This window comes from Cetorhinus maximus, chromosome 13 (assembly GCF_964194155.1).
Source record: "Cetorhinus maximus chromosome 13, sCetMax3.hap1.1, whole genome shotgun sequence".
In the NCBI taxonomy this organism is placed as follows: Eukaryota; Metazoa; Chordata; class Chondrichthyes; order Lamniformes; family Cetorhinidae; genus Cetorhinus; species Cetorhinus maximus.
This window is the reverse complement of record NC_135891.1, coordinates 12,486,440-12,507,232: the sequence shown is the minus strand read 5'-3', so window position 1 is coordinate 12,507,232 and position 20,793 is coordinate 12,486,440. Positions and strand designations below refer to the sequence as shown.

At 41.3% G+C, this 20,793-nt stretch overlaps 1 protein-coding gene across 3 annotated transcripts in view; it reads right to left on the bottom strand.

Moving 5' to 3' along the window:
* Nucleotides 1–5,816: 5,816 nt before the first annotated feature.
* actr5 (actin related protein 5) overlaps nt 5,817–20,793 on the bottom strand; it is a 29,885-nt gene continuing 14,908 nt past the window's right edge. The window contains exons 6-9 of one of the 3 annotated variants that reach the window (XR_013578414.1): nt 14,926–15,051; nt 13,267–13,415; nt 11,622–11,839; nt 5,817–8,714 (exon numbers count right to left, since the gene is read on the bottom strand). Coding sequence is in view for 1 of the 3 variants with exons in the window: in XM_078554968.1 (XP_078411094.1) it covers nt 8,529–8,714; nt 11,707–11,839; nt 13,267–13,415; nt 14,926–15,051 (594 nt within the window). In the remaining 2 variants the exon portion in view is untranslated. The remainder of the gene's footprint in view (nt 8,715–11,621; nt 11,840–13,266; nt 13,416–14,925; nt 15,052–20,793) is intronic. The other 2 variants (XR_013578413.1, XM_078554968.1) reach the window with 2 other exon arrangements.

Below are 20,793 nucleotides of genomic sequence, written 5' to 3'. Positions count from 1 at the left end.
AGGTGTAGGCATGAAGTCATTGACTTGCCATCTTGGTAACTGTGTGCCAGCTAGAAATGGAAGGGAAGAACGGGGCAGAATTATAAAATAGATATCAGAAAAATAATTGGACACCAGCACAATTGGAATTTAAATATAATTTCACTTTCAGATAATACATTGGAAAAGATAATGAATCTAATTTAGTGACTTCTTTATTACAATTAACTATATTATTTATGAAGAATTTCAGCACTCATCAAGGTGATAAATAGCCATGCTGGGAAATTCTAAGGGCTAACCATGCGACTACGTAGCCTCGTTACAAGAACCATTCTATGACAAACAGAGATGGCAGGAACTCCTGCTTTTAATCCTACCTCTCCAACCCCAACCAAACTAATTTTGCTGGGAGCTATGTGATAGAAAAAGCTACACACCATCCCACAGGTTGTGGGGAAAGGACAGGGAAATGTGAATCAGTGGGTAGTTCTGTCAGAGAGGCAGCAAATTCGCAAGAGGTCAAATGCAGTTATTACATTCCAGAAAATGAAATAAAAAATGTGCATTACTTAAATAGAAGGCCATTACAAAATAAGATAACAGGATACGGTGCATATGATTTCTCTTAAAACAAATTCCTGATGCCATCTTTACTTTCAAAGCAGATACCCAACAGAAGATGAATACTTCCTCACAGAGAGAGTTCTAAAGGGATCATAAGGCCAACTCTAATCATTGCCAGGCACCTCTTGTCTCGATCAAGAATATTACTGTCATGAGGCCTGACGGAATGTTATCAGCCTGCACTACGTGCCAAAGGAATGATGTATGTTACTTACGAGCAAATCTAACAAAAATAATAACTTATCAGTGAGGAAAGAAAAATACTCTGACTGCAAGAGACACAGAGCTAACCTAGAGACTGAAATCCGTGCTCACCTTTCAATACCAAACTTTTTTTTTTACAATGTTCAGATCCAGCGAGCCAACTTACCATGAATATATAATATTTGCTCTGGTCTCCTCCCACGGTGGTCAGATTGGCGTTTGGTTACCATAGAAGTGAGTTTTGAAACATTCCTAGTTTTACCTAGCGGGAATTCATCCTCTTCTTTACTCTGTAGCCCCTAATCCACCATATGTGATAACCATAGTTTAGCTGCATGAGAAGGCAAGGTTCTGTGTAGACGCTGTATCAGCATAGAAATAAAAGAGAACTAATGGAGGTAGGACAAACAGACTTCTAATCTTGAATAATACAAACCTCCTGAATGCTTAGCTGCATTTTCATACAGTTCATGTAAACTGAAGCTTGGCACCTATCAATCAACATCTTACTAACAGAAAACAAGAATTCAATTGTATAGCATAATACTTTTTAAAATAGAAACGTGCCTTTCCTGGGATTGTTTATAACGCTGTAGAGAAATTGCTGGAAAATTCAGGAGCCTGGATATTATTCTGTTCCCATCAAGGCCACAAGCTTTATTCTTGAGGGGAAAAAAAAAGGCGGTCACTCCCAAAGAAATGTGTTTGCTTTGTATTTTTGAGAAAAATGATTAGTATTAGAATAATTTAATACATAATTACAGCAACCTAGGTCCAAAAAATCAGATTATTTGGCAAAGTCAACCAATCCTAAAAACTCTTTCCACAAATAAATTTGTGGTATTTATAACTAAAGTTGCTGCTTTCACAAAAACATTCTTCTTCTACTCATGCCACCCCCACCCCCCCCTCCAAATACGTTGACGTATTGACGTCATCCTTCTGTACCCTGCGCAAGTGGTAATTCATTGTTTGTGAGCCAAAACAATTAGCATCGGCGGGTTATTTGGCTGCTGGGGCATCACAGTTAGCACAGTCCTGTCTTCATTGAAAATGCACACCCAGTTCCACCAAAAGTTATGGGAGCAAGAGCTGTACCTGAATACCCTATCCTACGTTGAGGCCAGTTGCCGCACCCTTCTTGTCACCGTGATTAAGGTCAACGAACACAAGTTGGGCATTCAGCCTGCAAAATTCTCATGTGTCTGTAACTGCTGAATCTCAGATGCTTTCTTTTTTTAAAAATAAAAGTACAGAAAATAAAAGTTATACACAGTGCTGCAAATTCATGGGACTATAGAGTGTGATGTGATCCGAGATACTTCCGTTGCTATTGACGGGGCAGATCATGAGTAATGAGTGTTTGCGATTTATGAAAAGGTTTGATAGGGTAGACAGAGCGAAGACGGTTTCACTTGCAAGGCAGACTAGAACTAGGGGACATAAATATAAGATACTCATTAATAAATCCAATAGGGAATGCAGGTGAAATTTCTTTACCCAGAGAGTGATTAGAATGTGGAACTACAAAGCACTGTTGAGGCAAACAGCATAGATGCATTTAAAGAGAAGCTAGGTAAACACATAAGGAGAAAGGTGTAAAAGTTTGTGCTGAAGAGATTGGATGAAGAAGGGTCGAGGCAGCTCAGGTGGAGCATAAACACCAGCATGGACCTGTTAGGCTGAATGGCCTGTTTCTGTGCTGCAAATACTATCTGAGGCTCTCCCTAACAGCTTCAGCCTTCTCATTTGTTCTTTCCTTTCTTCCCTTTCCCTGTCTCTGTACCTGCTCAAAAACTGTGATATCCCTCACAACTTCTTGTTCTGATGGAAGAGTCAACGATCAGCCTTTCTCCATCCACAGATGCTGCCTGACCTGCTGAGTATTTCAAGCATTCTGTTTTTAATTATCTACATAGCTTACGTAATGCATTACCTATTACATATTTAATGTTTTAAAAAAATGAATAGTAAATCTTTTTATCTTAAATATATCTATGATATAAAGTGAGTGTTCCATTCAACGTGATTGAACCATTGAAAGAAAATTAAGAACTGAAATAGCAGCAGGTGTAACATAAGAAACAGGAGCAGGTGTGGATCATATGCCCCTCGAGCTTAACCCTTCATCCAATAGATCATGGTTAATCTCCCACGTCAGCTTCACTTTTCAACCCTATCCCCAAATCCCTCGATTCCCTTAGTGCCCAAAAACCTATCAAACCAATCTGTTTGCACCCCCCTTGAAGGCAGGTATATCCATCAATTACCCAAGAGCGTTATGGGGCTTGACATTTTAAAAGTTGAAAGTCTGAGCTGAAGGGCCGAGGGCCATTGTTCCAGACATCACCATGGTTGAAAAGATTAAGGGAGAATATAAATTAAATCAACCGGTAGTGATTAGATAATGCCAAGCTTAGGCTTAAAAGCCTCCCCAGTGTAGAAAGAAGGGATGCCCTCGGGAGGCAATTAGGAACGAGCAACAAAGGTTGTCCTTGCCAGCGATACTCACGTCCCATGAAAGAATAGAAGTTCCAGTTTTAAGGAAAAATTAACATGAGGTAGCATTATGAATCGTTATTTGTGAAAAAGAGAAAATGTTCCAATTAAGAGAGAACAAGATTGTAGCTTGAGGCCTAGACAACAAAATCAGCTAGAAGACCTTTCATTACTCTTCCATTTTTATGATAAATCTGTTAGTGAGGTTGCTTCTAGCTATTACGGTCGGAAATGAATAAACACATTTATGGTTACTGTGAGGCACCGTCGTTTGAGAAAATAAAAGATCTTATATTTGTACAAAAAAAGATGAACAGAAGGATGTTTCAGAATATCAATAAAAAAAAACAAAATATCAATTCTCCAGTGCTTGTAAATTGTTCCATCGAAGCACTAACAGGACTGATCGCTCAGTTAAGATTGATGGGGAATTCCAGCAGTTTTATTGAGTTAGTTTATCTGATTGTCACTAACTAACCAAAATGAATGTTTCCTATCACAGCGGCCCCAAGTGTATTTTCGTATATCAAGTCTAAGGAAGTGAACTTTTTTGCTTCTCACTGTACTTAGATGTTTGCAGTGAATGAGCTACTTTTGTTTGTGTTGGGTTGGGGGAGAGGAGCAAGAGGAGACATAAAAGTGAGGGAGACAAGCTGGCTGGGGTGCTGGCTGCGGTGGGAGGGCAAGAGAAATTAACTGACATTGAAAAAAATGCATAGCAAACCAGAAGGGAACTGAATGAAAAAAAGAACTCGGATGCTATAGAAAAAGGTATCTCTAGCCATATCAGTAACCCTTCTCTTTTAGATGCTGACTGAGCTATTGTGCATTTCTAGCATTTTCTGTATTTTGATTGCTCAGTGATCATAAAATAGCTACTTGCAGGGTTGTGGCGGGTAGGGGCTGGGGTTGGGGGTGTGGGTGATGGTTCTTTATATTCTCAGGCGGGTAAATGATTGCAAGCTCATTCCACCTTCTCCCTCCTCCCTTTTCTGCCAATCCTCAGTCATCCAGATGTATTTCTCCTTCCCACAGGAACCCAGGTCTTTATGATTCAGCTGCTCGTTATCTTAACCCAGATGAGTCACAGGAGAAGCTGGAATCCACCTGGGGGTACTTTCCCTTAAAGAAAACTCCAAGTTGCAAATAACTTCTGACCAAGGGACTGAACTGCAGTGTTACCTGTTTCTCTCCCCACAGGTGCCGCCGGACCAGTTGAGTGTTCCCAGCATTTTCTGTTTACATTTTTTGAATTAGATATTTATTTTTGTTTTTCTTCCCCCAAGTTATTTAATCAACTCAACTACCTCCAATGTCTCCTCCCACTTACTGAAGTAGTCAGCTGCTTTGGAGAGTGTTCATGGCCTTGTGTCACCAAATGATTATATGAGGAAACTAGCTGCTGCTTTTGCCTAAAATGAAAAGGAAGCAGACAAGATAATAAGTGAGACGTTTTCATCTTTCATCCAGGCCTTTGTTACCTCCAGACTGACTATTCTAATGCACTCCACGGGCAGCATTTGTGGAGAGAGCAGAGCTGACACTTCAGTTCTGTGACCCTTGGTCAGAAGTTATTTGCGATTTGGAAGCTTCCTTTAAGGGAAGGTATCTCAGGGTGGATTCCAGCTTCTCCCTGTGACTCATCTGGATTACCAGACATTCTGCTGTCCATAAACTTGAGGACCTCCAAAACTGTTGTCTGTGTCCTCTCACCAAATTCCATTCACTGATCACCCTATGCTTGCTGACCTGCATTGGCTCCTGGTCAAGCTTGTTTTTAAAATTCTCATCCTTGTTTTCAAATCCCTCCATGGCCCCTCCCCTCTCTATCTCTGTAATATATCCTCCACCCCTGTAATATCCCACAACCCTCCCAGATATCTGCGCTCATTTAATTCTGGCCTCCTGAGCACCCCTGATTTAATTTGCTCCATAGTTGGTAGTCAGATGGTTCAGCCATCTAAGCCTTAAGTTTTTGGGTAAATAAAAGCAAAATACTGTGGATACTGGAAGTCTGAAATAAAATCAGAAAGTGCTGGAAAAACTCAGCAGGGTCTGGCAGCATCTGTGGGGAGAGAAAGAGAGTCAATATTTTGAGTTGAATAGGACTCTTCTTCAGAACAAAACCCTAGGTTTTGGAATTCCCTCCCTAAACCTCTCCACCTCTCCTTTAACATGCCCCTTAAAACCTATCCTGTTAACTCCAAGTTTTTAGTCACCTCGCCAAATATCTCCTTAAGTGACTCAGTATCAAATTTTGCCTTGTGAAGCACCTCGAAACGTTTTATTACGTTAGAGGCATTATATAACTACAAGTCATTGTATCTTTGGGTACTTTTTTGTAGTCGCGCTGACCTTGTTCCAAGATAAACAAAACCTGCACTATTGTACCATATGTTTGAATATTGGCCACTTTACATTTTTCATAGTGAATCAACCAAAAATAACGTGCAACAATAAGCTCCGTCTCAACAGAATAAAAACGAAGTATAAGTAAAAGGGGGAAAGATTTCCGCTGTTTATAGCAAAGTCATTAATAAGTGTATCATTCGCATGCTTAGAATGAACATGGTCGTGACGTAAACATTAATCTGAAATGTAACCAAGGTTGAGTGCTGCATCACCACACCCAACAATCTTATTGAAAACGTACACCTTTTAAAATTCCATAGAATACAAGTTTTTAAAAATTTCTCTGCTAGTGATTAAACAGAAAGAGGGGTACGTGCGCTGCGCATGACCTTGTGTATGAATCCCCAGAACCTCCAGCCTCTCAGCTGTATCAGCCAGTTTTCATCAAATGATTGCTCCCTTATCCACAATGACAATTATTTTCATAATGAGGGGAGGGGAGTGGCTGGAGTGAACTGATGACGCTAAGAAGATACTGGCCTGGAATTTCCTGCAATATTCATGCCCAGATACACACGCAATTGATGCCCAAATCAAATAGCAGAATTTTGGTGAGTTACACGCATGTGTACAATGTAGAAGATTTTGCTCTGTTCGTTGCAGCTAGTTAAGAAATACATTTGATCCGTTAGGCACCAAAAAATCCAACATTAAAGAAACAATTTAACATGAAATCAGTCCATTTAATCTACTCCGCTACAACATGGTGCTTGTGAAGAATTTCCCTTACTATTTCCAGATGCATTCATCTTGTCTGCAGTCCAAAAAGTGTGCTATGCATTCTGAATCCTTTGAAGATGAGCTTCTTGGATAACTTCAGCCAGCAGAGACAGAGGCACAAGCTGTGAAAATTAACAATTTTCATTCCCAACAGCCATCCCTATTCTCTTACTTCACTCTTCAGCCAAAGACTTTAGTTATTGATGTATTTGTTATGACAGCACTTGGATCCCAGATGTACTCAGACTGTAGGATTTCCAATAATTCTATCAAGTTATAAAATTCATATTGCTCAAGCTTTTCCCCTTGGGGTCAGGAATTACTCTCCCATATGTTTCTTTGGTTCTCGTTTCTTTCTTGATGTTTTTAAATGCTTTTTCATCTCTCATTCATGCAAGGAATGGGTTTGATGTGGCAACAGATAAATCACCCGGTGGTTCAGTTGGTAGCACTCTCACCTCTGAATAAGAAAGTTGTGGGTTCAGGACCCACTCCAGAGGCTTGAGCACATAATCCAGGCTTGACACTTCCCCAAGTGCAAAACCGAGGGATGAGACGGTAAACCGAGGCCCCATCTGCGCTCTCAGGTAGACATAAAGGATCTCACGGCACTATTTTGAAGGACAGGAGAATTATCCCTGCTGCCCAGGCCAAGTACCTGTTTAATCAATATAATTAAAATGGTCGTTATCACATTACTGTTTGCTGGATCTGGCTGTGCGCAAAATGGCTGTTGCATCTCCGACATTACAACAGTGACTACACTTCTACTTCATTGGCTGTAAAGTGCTTTGGGATTCTGAAGGTTGTGAAAGGCGCTATAGACTTGGTCGGGTCTTCATTCTCCGACTTGCTGTAGGGTTCCAACCTAGGGTCTAGGGAAAGTATATGCTAAACACAAATGTGGCTTAGGCACTATTTACCAATCTCCCAGCCCATTAAAATGTACCTTCTCCACCCTTCCTCAAAAAGCCCACCTTCAACCTATCCATCCACCAACTGTTGCCCAATCTCTAATTGGCTTTCTACAGCCTCTCTGGTATCAGCAGGGGAGCACCAAGCACTTCATATGTTAGACAGTGGAAAAACAAGTCAGTGATTCAGCCCTGGGTTACCCTGAAAATTATGTCTCTTTGTAGTACACTCGCTGTCTAGGCTCATGTATGAAACATTGCTACTTGCAAACCAACAAGTAATGCTACCAACAAGTGGTACGAAATGTATCCCAGAAAAAGCCAGTGCCATTTAGTACATTAATTAAAGAGAACCATAAATACTTGGCCTGCACTTAAAGCAAGCATTTCGGAATAGGAACATTTTTGTGATTCTGATAGACTTATCAACCTAAAGGTTTACTATATTATGCTTCTCACAAGGAAGGTTTACCACTGTAAATGATAATAGTCAAAATGAGCAATTAATCTAAAATAATAGCTGAAGCATGCCATTTGGTTTGAAGTCTGGATCTGAAGTTCTACTTTCCTCATATTTAAACGTTAACGGGATCTCACTGCATTCAGAACCATGTCCAAGATCTAGAAAAAATATCAGTGCAGCTGCTGTACAAAATCACCATTTTGCAAGCCATTAAACTTTTATGAATGGCAGCTCATGAATCACAGTGCCAGGGAAAGGGAGGAAGAGTATCTCGGGCTTCAGTCCCAGGGATAGTCATCATGCAAACACAATCAGATGCAGCTGGATGAGTTTCATCAGTTCTTGGCCCTCATTGCAATAAATAGCGATAGTGACGAGTTCCATCCCACAAGAACCAGTAAAAGAAAAATCAAATGCATCATTTTTCTCAGCTTAGGCAAATATATTTTCCTCTTAAGATTGGTCTTAGAAGTAGCAATGATTCCTGAATCATAGAATTTCTCACATTCCTGAATAGATGATGATAGTGGTAGACAACTTGCAAGAGGAGAATAATAATACAAAAAAAAAGTATTTATTTTGTACACCCTCCAATATACTCAAAAGTTTGAATTTTTTCATCAATATAAAATAGATGTCTTTCTTTTTTTCCGGCAAAAGAAGTGTCAAGAACTAAACCTGTCCTGGAATCCTTTGACATGTCAGCAGGTTTAAGTAGGTTTTGTAAGGCTCATTGGCACGTAAACATTTGAAGCAGCATGTTCACTTAAGTATTCTCCTCCCTTCTCTTCATAGTCAGCCAAAGTTATCCAGCCCTCAGCTCGATCCTTGTACTCAACAGCCCAGTCACGTGCACCAAACCAACTATCCAGGACAGGATTGGCAGCCATGGTCACCTGAAAGACATGAGGGCCCCATATCAATATACAACATTTCTGCTTGTTAATTCTGCTTGTCTTAAAGGGGAAAGTAACTTTATTGTACTAATTCATATTGATATCAAGTCACCTCTTTGATTTTGTTTTTAGAAGATAAAACTGAACTTGAATGTCCAAGTGTTTGAGATAATTTCTTTTTACTTCTCAAGAACTGTGTTCTAAACTTGCCCGTAATTATGGAACAAAAGTCTCAGCCCTGTGCTTATTAAAAGGTTTTGAAGAAGAAAGGAGTCTGGGAAAGTCTTAATCCAGTTTCTAGTTGTGGCTCTTAATAAGCATTAAATTGACAATCTCAATCATACCTAGGAATGGTAGATGCAGAACCTCAGCATAATTATTGGAAAGGTGTTCCATTCTCAAGTACTAAAATCCCCCATCTTGATGACCACAAAAAGTCACCCTCTTCTCAACAAAAAAAAACTGTGAATGAGGAACGTTATGCCACACATCAGAAGTTCAATGCTTTATGCTACATGTATATTCCTGATCTCAGTCATGCTACTAAAGAGATCACTGAGAAGCCTGGCCATTTCACAGTAGAAAGGCAATGAGTGGAAATGAATGGTTTTCCAACAGCATTGAAAAGGTACCTGTTACTCTGAGATACGCTTGCATGTATATTCTGGTTGCCAACTATAGAGACATCGGCATAGCTCTAAAAGATATTTCTCTGCTGGTGAAAGTGTAGGAATCCAGACAAAAAGGAAGCAAAATCCTCGGTGAAGATCTACATACCTTCCATTTCTACTGTGAAAATGTTGACCAAGCTTAGTGGGTTAACAATGGGTGGCCAACCATAGAAATACATGCAAGTGATTACCTAGTCCCAGCTGTTTTTTCACTGTACTCGCTGACTCCGAACCTCGTTAATCCCCATAGTATATCCAAGTCTACAGTTCCCATGCAGTCCATGCCTCACCCTGCTCAACTTCAGCCAAAACACAGCAAGCAAAACAAAAGAAAACTTTGCCAAGCTACAGAAAGTGTCATGATTGAGGAGGGGCTTACTTGTGGATTGTCCTGTGTCACAGGAGGTTAATAGTTAATGAAAGTCAAAATCTACATTGAGGCAGCTGTGAAAGATGAGTAATATAGTAATGAGGAAACTAGTTCAAGGTTCATTTCAACAAGAGGAGTGACTTATGCCCCTAATCACCTTAAAAGCAACAGTATAATCACAAACTAAGCCTCGGAAATTGTCATGGTTAATGGGTGTTTAGCCTGAGAAACAGGAGGTGTTTGATCACAATCAGTTTCCAATTGTTATCGGCAGAGTGAACTGAGATCCCAAAGTGTCTATTCGAATATACAATCTCATTTAGCTCTTAAAATAGGAATAGGAAATTCTCCCAGGGTTTTGGCCAACATTCATCCTTCAAAGGTGAGGAAGACCTTTGTTACGCAACGAGTGGTAATGACCTGGAACTTGTCCTTCAAAGGCACCATCAAAATCAAATTAACTGGTCATTCATCTCATCTGCTTCTTGCAGGACCTTTCTAAGTGCAAACTGGTTATCAAGTTTGCCTCCATAACCGTGACTGCACCTCAAAAATAATTAATTGGCTGCAAAGTGTTTGGGGCTTCCTTAAAAGGTGATAAGATGGGATATTAAAGCAACTTTGTCCTTTCCTATGCACAAATCAAAGGCGAATAATTGAGCGCAAGTGGCTAATGAAGCCCAGGCAATTGCAGCATACAGGAGAGAATCATAAAAAAAATTCCAAGAAAGATATTTTAAAAAGAGTATTGGGAGGAAACAGGGAAATGGGATTAGAGTAGTAGCTCCAACGAAGGGCTAAAACCAGCACAGGAACATGGCCTCCATTTTGTTAAAATTTCAATGATCAATGAATAATTTAGAGTAAATATACTTGAATCGAAGCCTAATATTTGTTCATGTGAAATCATGTACCCTAGTTTGGATCAGATTATGACTCTATGTGCAAGGTTATACACATGTGTATTATCCATTATTCCATAATGGATTTTCAGACCCACTTGAGTTATGGAAAACCCATTTAAAATTGTCAGAACTGTGGAAGTCTGAAAAAGTATGGGTTAATTCTCTTATAATGCATATAAGACCCCTTAGCACCCACATTAACCTTTTCCAATACAGGCAAGCTGAAAAACAAAATATACCAGTGAATAAATATGCTTTATCTTTAATTCTTAGTGCTTTATTTCTCTGTTTCTTTTAGATCTGCCCTACTCCACCAATTAGCCAAAAGGCAGAATCAATTCTTGATAAAAAATGTTCATAGTCAGAGCATCTTTATAGCATAGAATGAGGCTATTTGGCCCATCGAGTCCATGCCGGCTCTCTGTAGAGCAATCCAGTCTGTCCCATTCCCCCACTCCATTCCTGTAGTCCTGCAAGTTTATTTCCCTCATGCCTATCAAACTTCCTTTCGAAATCATTAACGTCTCTGCTTCCAGCGCCCTTGTTGGCAGCGAGCTCCAGGCCATTACCACTTGTTGCGTAACAAAGTTCTTCCTCACATCCCAGCATCCTATGCACCAAACCCCCATGACCCCCTCATCTACCTGTACGTGAAGTTTTTGAAAATCAATGGTTTATGAATTAATGTCAAATTGGTTATCCAAAATGAAAACTACCATAGCAGTAGAAAGCAGAAAGTAACACACTGAAAAGGGGAATAGCAACTGGTAGAGTTAGAGGACTGCTTTGTATGCCAAGTTTTAGGTACCATTCATAAAGGACATGAAGGAAGGTCCTTCTTGCATTTCTTTGAAACGTGCTGATGCCAGCACCCCAAGCCACTAATGAACTAACCTAAGTCAGGATAGCATTGAAAATGATTCACCTTTTTCCCTTTGTACATTCAGAAATGCAGCACTACCTTTACCTATCTCGTCTCCTCTCTCATATTTGTCATTAATCTTCCTCCCCACATCCCACTAAATGCCGCTTCGAATTCAGAGCACCTGGAAAGAGGATTGAAATGGCCTCATGGCAAGTAGCTCCCGCTCCATCCGAGTCTTCATCCCAGGATATAGGATATTTCCACCAGTAAGGAACACATTTTGTACAAGCTCATCCTGCTGCTCCTTAGAATATCTACAGGATCAAAGCAAACTTATTTTTAGCAAGTAAATTTTTTTTAAAAAGCCCTTTTCTATACATTTCTCAGCTCTTTCTCAGCCCAATCCCTCCATGATGAAAGCAGTGGGACGTGTTGGCAGGTGACCTGCTCTTGAGTCTCTGCCAAGTTTATTCTGAAGCTGGCCACACTTCCCATATACTTTACACATTTCATCCGCTACCCTGCCCTATTACAACAACACTCCTTTGACAGCATGGCCAAGGCTAGGAACTCAACATGTGGGGGAATCACAGTGACAAACTTATATTGTAGAATTACAAGCACTTCATTGGAGAAACCATACTGGCTCAGCTGGATTTTAATGCACATCACAAACAAGAAAAACCAACATTTTGATCCACTTCGCTGTCCCAGGTCCTTGTGGAGATCATTTTTAGCTCTTAACATCTGTAAATCCTTCTTTGTACAAACTGAACAAATGTGAACTTACAAACATACGAAATAGGAACAGAAGTGGGCCATTCAGCCCCTCGAGCCTGCTCCGCCATTCAATAAGATCATGGCTGATCTGAATACATTTTTGACATGTAACTAGAGATGAATGCCAAGTCTTAGGTTACTTAATTGATGTATTTTCTGAATCAGCATCAAAGAATGAAACGAATATCCAGCCAAATACTTTCAGTCCAATTACTTGCGGTTTCAATTGTCCCCTTACACTGCACCTTTACCCAGTTATAGGGACAGCAACTCCTGTTGCAAACGTGCTGCGCTTTGAAAGGTCAACTTACCAGGCTCCATTCAGGCAAGAGCAGCAATGGCCCATTTGTTTGAGCTAAGTCTTTGGATTAATACACCAATCTCAAATACCTAAAGATACAAGGCATCAGGGTGCTCATATTGTCATGCAAAGTTTCCAGATGACAGAAGTATGAACGACATATCGGGGCTGCTTGTCATTCACTTAAACACAGTGATTATTTTTCAAAGTGACGGCATTTTTAAATAAATATAAGTGCGAGGCACTCTGCTAGGCCTGAATTTGACCCTTAAAAAGGTCAGAGAATGAAAGGAGGCAGGGAAGACATTTGAGGGTAGTAACTTCTAAGAATCAAAAATAGAATGGGTTAAAATAAGAGCTGTCAAAGTAGTCTTGATTTCAATAAACACTGTCTCTCCTTAACTGGCCACTGTGGGTAATCAGTGGCACAAACCTGCATCCCATCACTTCATGGGAAGGCTCACCAATGTAATCACTAGCTGTGCTGTTGGCCTTATCATAACACATCACTCAACAGGACCAAATTATTGCAAAACCCATAACGGAGGCATCGCAGGAGGGGGGGAAGTGCAGTTTAAGGTATTTACCACGAGTGCCTTGAAAGTAAATGGATTAGTCGTCAAACGTGAGCAACTGTTGAATGAATCCTGAAGGACATACCTATCTAGGACATACTGCAGGGTTTCTGCTATACCGGCCTGCTCCTCGCCTATCAAAGACGGTTGGAACAGAATCTCAGGAACTCGGATTCGCTCGCTGCCCAGATGCAGCTGATGGTATTCAGCTAGGTTGAACATCTGTCCAATTGGCTGGATCAAAAGATAGGATTTGTTAAAAAGAAAATGAAATACTGATTATAGTGCACTGTGAGATTGTCATCCTTTCAATTCATTCACTAGTTTACATGGTACACATTTAAGAAGCATGTAGCTTAGTGTCATGACTTTTTAACACAAAGACTCAAGGCAGTTATGGGCCCTTCTGTGGAAATATTTCTGAAATGTCAGGTTTCTCAATCTCGAGCAAGCTACCTCAAGAGAGGTGAATAAACTGGGGAATAGAAATCTGAAGGATTAATAATTGTAAGCTTCAATAAAACAGAGCGTGCCATTCATTGGCATTTTACTGTCAGAAAGAATACTCAAAGCTGCACGGACTCACTCAAAACAGGCAGTACGTAAGTAAAGTTTTGAGACAAGTCTCTCGTACTTCAGATATCACACTTTGCGACAAACACCAACAAATCATGATTGCATTTTTTTCCCGATGTTTACAAAAATGGAAAATCAAACATTTCCTGTTTGCTTTCCTGACCATAAGATAACTTGGGCTCTTCTCAAAGAGGAGCAAAATGGCTATTAATTTAGAATTTTTTTTTCCAAAATTAACAGTAATTATCCTCCCAATAATCACAGGATGCAGCTCTTTAGACCACTTCCATATGGGGAATGCCCGATTATTGACCTCAAATGAACAAAGGGGTTGCTAGATGATAAATGGCCTTCCACCATCGTGTTAGTCACATGATGCAACAATAATAGAATTGTTGACTCATTGCAATCAAAGTCTATCAATTAGCCTGCAAAAGATACAAACATGATGTGAGGAAAATCCCAGTAATAGAGAGCTTTGGGAACTATAGGTCCAAAGACACCTGTCCCTCCTAAGCATGATGCACTCACTACATACTGTTTCTCAAATACACAGATGCTGTGCCCAAAATGTTATTTTCCAAAATAATGAATGAGTCACTACGATCTGCCTCCACCTTCTCCCTAGGCAGTCTGCTCCATAGATTGATCACTCACTCACTGAAATGTTGTTTCCATGAATTAGTTTAGAATTCACCACCCACCCCGCCTTCAAATACAGACTGTGTCCTCTGCTTCTACTATTGGAGACATGAATTTTTTTTTATTCATTCACGGGATGGGCCAGCATTTATTGCCCATCCCTAGTTGCCCTGAAATAGCTTCTCACAGGCAAGCTAAGAGCTAAACATCAGAACTATGCACCAAAATACGGTACAGTAAGTGCAAGGCTGCAATCTTATCTTCATTAATCCATACACAAACAATCTAAAGCTCTTAATTAGATCTACACTTTGTGACTAACACCCAGCTGTCCATTGTTCTATCTGTAACTTGCCAAAAATCCAAGAATGTACAAAAGGACCTTTTATTGGAAAATAAATTTCTCCATGCATATTCTTACTCTCAAAGTACTCTTTATTTTTGTTTGGGAACTTGAATGTAATTTATAGTCAGCTTTGTAGAATCAAGGGCGGCATGCTCACGGACAGGCTGTTAAAAACTATACCTGGACTACATTGGTTTGCTTGCCAAAGTCACTCTGATATTCAGGGAATAGCTGGTCCAGTTCATTCACTCCTTCCAATTCATCCATTGACTGGTCACAACTCAGCACTTGATCCAGATCGGAAACCTGTTTACAACACAATCATTACAATATGGAAATAAAGTATTTACAGTATACCTCTGAGTAAAGGCTTTTAATATCCCCTCCCTATTAACTGAGCACACCCAGTACTGTATGGTTTATGCCAAGTACTGCATGGGGATAAAAGATAGCCAGTGATATATTGATACTGCGGAGGTATTTCAGACTAAAGACGATAGGTATGAATCCGCTCACATCTGGTACCATGTATAAAAATCAGCCTGATCAGCAAGGGTCAGGGATTCAACCTGTGGTGCAGTAATACATCATTCAGTGAGTGCACTTACCCACACTCATGTTTTCTTCCATGGTCAGTGGGGAAGGGATATGTTGTATTCATTCTGGGCCCATTAAGCCCCGATGTCAGCCATTCTTCCATTTCCAGTAATGGTGGTGGTTCGCCCTATAAGAGAGTCACTCTCTCTCACTCTCCCACCTCCCACACTCAACTACGTGTGTCTCTTTCTCCTCACTCCCTTAAATATGCCTTGCACTATCAATGGGTTTACGTTCCACCCTTGAGTCTATCAGCTCTTTTCTCACCAGCTGCTCAACAGAATCTCTTTCTTTTCTTCCCTCTCCCTTGACTAGTATTTCAGTCCTGAATTGGTTCTCCCTCCCCAAGTTTCAACCATGTCTCTTTTGCACTTTGCCTCTTCTTTAGCCAGATTCAGAGGAACACCTCCCGCACGCTTTCTCATGCTCTCCCAATCAAGAGTCTCCCTCTTTTCCTTTGGATGACATCCACTGGATCCCAGGCCATGTAGCGGCATTTGACATTGTGTCCCTTACTGTCAGAGAAATACAAGCATGCATGTGTTCTTTGTTTACAATAGGGACCATACACTGAGCCTCCAGATATATCGGCAGCGGGGTGGGAAGGTCGGTTGTGGGGTGGGAAGGTCGGGTGGGGGAGGGGGTGGGGGCAGGGGGCAGGGGAGAGAGAGGGAGAGAAGGGTTGCATCCCAAGTGTGATATTCAGAGTCAAGTTAAGAGAAAGGAACAGGGAAGTTGGTGGGATCATATTTATGATTAAGTTTCTTACTGTTATTTTGTAAGTTTTCCATGTCTTATATATTTCATCTTTAGCAGCAGATAGTAGCACAGGGGAGGACTGTTAGGCTGTATTTCAATTGTTTTTACTTGAAATCGGACAGAAAACAAGAAAGAAAGACTTGCATTTATATAGCACCTTTCACAACCACCAGACATCCCAAAGTGATTTATAGCCAATGAAGAACTTTCGAGGTGTAGCCACCATTGTAATGTAGGAAAATGCAAATGTAGAATCAATTTTTGATGGAATTTGATTGGGGAGAAAATGAAAATGGGCCAATAATGAAAGTAGAAAAGAACCAATTGGAAAGGAGAAATCCCAGAGACTCAACTAATGAGTAAAAGGAAAATTGGCAGACTCACAGACCATGATTTTGCCAATGGTAACAACAGGCAGGACACACTGTATGTTTAATTTATCTCCTTTGCCTCACCATTCTGTTCATCAGAACATAAGAAATAGGAGCAGAAGAAAACCATATGGCCCATCGAGCCATGCCACCATTCAATATGATCATGGCAGATCCTGGGCTTCAACCCCGCTTTCCTGCCTGGCCCTCATATCCTTCAATTCCATGAAAGTCCTATCTTAGCCTTAAATTTATTCAATGACAGTCCATATCCCTTAACTACATCCCCTTTGGGGGGTAGAAAATTCCAAAGCTTCACAACCCTTTAAGTGAAGAAACTTCTCCTTAAATGATCGGCCCCTTATCCTGAAATTGTGCTCCCTTGTTCCATATCCCCCAGCCAGGGAAAAGGACTACATCATCTGAACCTCACTCTTGCAAAAAATCAAAAGAAAAATTCTTAATTTGTCATTAATGATGTTGACATCACCTTTGGGGGTAGGCTTATGCCACATTTGGTGAACAGACATAGAACAGGAAATGTCAAACTCTTGCTGCAGGGCCTTTGGGGACAAACTCAAGCAATGTACAACTGTACAAACTAGGAGGAGTAGACCACTCGGCCCTTCAAGCCTGCTCCGCCATTCAATAAGATCATGGCTGATCTGACTGTAACCTCCCACCTACCCCCAATAACCTTTCAACCCCTTGTTTATCAAGAATCTATCTACCTCTCCCTTGAAAACATTCAAAGGCTCTATTTCCGCTCCATTTTGAGGAAGGCAGGTCCGAAGACTCACTACCCTCTGAGAGAAAAAATTTCTTCTAGTCTCTGCCTTAAATGGGCAACCCCTTATTTTTAAACAGTGACCCCCTAGTTCTAGAGTCTCCCGCAAGAGGAAACATCCTCTCCACATCCACCCTGTCAAGACCCCTCAGGATCTTATATGTTTCAATCATTTCCTCTAAGCATAGTGCTACTTCTCTTAGTTACACCACAGTACTGTGCACAGTTCTGGTCTCCATATTCTAACTAGGACGAGGTGCAAAAAAGGTTTACTGGAATAAAAGCACAACTGAACAGTTATATCCATCAGGAAAGATTAAACAAACTGGGTGTTTTTTCTCTGGAGAGGACTGAGGGGTGGCCCCAAAGAGGTCTTTTAAGATTATGATAGGGCAGGTGGAGAGATCAGAACGAGGAGCCATGAATTTAAGACAATCATTAGTAAATCGAATGGTGAATTAAGGAGAAGCTTCTTTACCCTGAGAGTGCTTAGAATATGAAACTTACTACCCCAAGCAGTGAAGGCAAATAGCACAGATGAACCTAAGTGGAAGCTCCTCGTCATCGTCAGCTGTCCCTCAGTTCAAAGATGATGTCCACTCAAGGTTTCGGTCAAGGGTCTTCTTGGGAGTGAACAGGTCGATTCTCAACCTGCAGATCTTTGGGCACACAGAACAGGGCGTCCCACGAGGTAATGCAGGATTTGCCTTCTTTTCTTTCCTTCTCGGCTGCCGCTCTGCCTCATCATTAAGACGCTGTAACTCAAAGCATGACGTAGCTTGATGGACAAGTTGTCGCCATTTTGAACAATCGATAGCAAACTCCCCCCCAGTCATTAATGTCAATGCTGCCGTGCTTCAAGGAGAGCTTCAGAGTGTAGTGCAGTGAAACCTGGACTGTATATCAGCGACACGTAAGAGCGCCGGAGAAATTCCACTAGCAACACCTCCGTCACATCCTCTGGATTCAACGAGAGTACTATCGAACAAATGCTAGTGTCCTTCTTGAAGCCAGTTCTACAAGTATTCGGGCAAAACTCCTGCAAAATCAACACTGACGGACTGGACATCATGTCCAGATGGCCAAAAAGTGTGCCCGTCAAGTCCTGTTTCCTCAACTCTCAAATGGCCAGTGTTCTAAGGGAGGACAAAGAAAACGCCTCAAAGACACTCTGAAGCAGAAGTTAGATCAGGGGAAAGTAACATAAAGATATGTTGATGTGGTTAGATGAAGAAAAGTAAAAAGGAGACTCATTTTGAGCATGAACACCACATGAAGCTGTTGGGGTGAAATGACTTGTTTCTATGCTGTAAATATTTTGTAATACTGAGCATTAGCACTACTGCCTCGTTACCAATGTCAAAGGCATCTATTGTCAGGCGCTGCGCGTAGGTTTTCTTTTCTGCTCCCTGCCATTTTTGGAGGTCATCCAGCATCAACCTGCATTAGTTACTCCCAGATCCTTCACGGACACAACAGTTTCCCTCATACACTGAATATCTCTAGGACTTCAACAATTAAACTGAACACTTACCTGCATAAGAATTAAACTGCTGTTGAATCTAACAGCAAACCTACAATGAGAGTTTCCTTCGCATCCATTTAATGAAAAAACGATAAATATTTTAGTTGTTTCCTCATGCTCATCCAATATTCTCTCCTCTGCTAAAATTAATCACTAAGGTCCTAAGGTTGGAAGGAGGTTGTGGGGTGATATAATTAGACCATAAGACATAGCAGCAGAAGTAGGCCACTTGGCCCATCGAGTCTGCTCCGCCATTCAATGAGATCATGGCTGATTTGATAATCCTCAACTCCACTTTCCTGCCTTTTCTCCATAACCCTTGATTCCCTTACTGCTTAAAAATCTGTCTATCTCAGCCTTGAATATATTTAACGACCCAGCCTCTACAGCCCTCTGCAGTAAAGAGTTCCACAGATTCACTACCTCTGAGAGAAGAAACTCCCCATCTCTGGCTTAAATGGGTGACACCTTACTCTGAGATTATGCCCTCTGGTCCTAGACTCTCCCATAAGGGGAAACAACCTCTCAGCATCTTCCCTGTCAAGCTCCCTAAGAATCTTATATGTTTCAATAAGGTCACCTCTAATTCTTCTAAACTCCAATGAGTACAGGCTCAAACTACTCAGAAGAAAATCCCTCCATACCCGGGATCAACCTAGTGAACCTTCTCTGGACTGCCTCCAATGCCAGTATATCTTCCCGTAGACAAGGGGACCAAAACTGTTCACAGTGTTCTAGGTGTGGTCTAACTAGTGCCTGTGTAGTTTTAGCAAGACTTCCCTATTTTTATACTCCATTCCCTTTGAAATAAAGGCCAACATTCCATTTGCCTTCTCTATTACCTGCTGAACTTGTATGCTAGCTTTTTGTGATTCATGCACGAGGACTCCCAAATCCCTGTGCTGCAGCCTTTCTGCAGTCTCTCTCTATTTAAATAATATTCAACTCCTCTATTCATCATGCCAAAGTGCATAATCTCACGTTTTCCCACATTATGGGTGGAATTTTCCGTGCCCGCTGGCGGCGGGTGTGATAGGTGGCGTGAATGGACAATGGTGTGTTCGGTTTCACGACAGTGGAGGAAAGCAGGTTGCAATTGTCCACTCAGCCCTCCGACGGCAGGCTGCATTGTCCGCTATCAGTTGTTGGGAACCTCATTGTAATACATCAGCACATCATTATCAGGCCATCCCACCAGGCTCTTGCACCCACCTCCACCGTTGAATATAATGCACAAGCATTCGGGGTGGAGGAGTAGGGTGGGTGAGGGAAGTGGCCACACCTTCGGGAAACCTGTATAAAATGACCATTCCTCTGCAACTGAGACAGTTCAGGCGCAGCCACATTTATACGATCGGGGTCGGGCTCCTAGCTTATCTGCCCACTCAAGCAACGCTGAGGCATCAAAGTGCCACCAAGTTCTGCAGAGCTTCTCACCCCCACCCACCCCCGTCCCCCTCTCCCAGCACAGACTGCAAATTCATGAGCTCTTTAATGGACCGCAGAGCAGTGGGACTGCACACGTTGTACAATCTCCTCACTAAAGCTGGCCATGTAGCAGTCACTGCTGGAGCCGCTCACAGCCCCTTGCAATCTCAGCATCCCGATTTGGACCAGTCGCCCCCATAGTTCAAGCTAACAAGGCAGCCATGCAGCGCAATAATCTCTGGCCACCCAGGTACTGCTGTGTTTAAAATGATAGAAGGATTCTATATGATAAATGAAGAGAAGTTATTTCCTCTGGCACAAGGTGGTATAATCTCAGCATTAGAGCTATTCAGGCCATTCAGAATTGAAATCGGGATGCAATTCATCAAATAAAGAGTAGAAGAAATCTGGAATTCTCTCCCCCAAAACGTGCTGCTGCTGAATCAATTGAAACTATTCTTGTTAGGTAAAGATATATCAAGGGTTAAGCAGCAAAGGAGGGTAAATGGGGTCAATTTAGCTGGGTTGATTTAGTTAGATCAGCTATGATCTAACTAAGTGGTGGAACAGGCTTGAGGGTT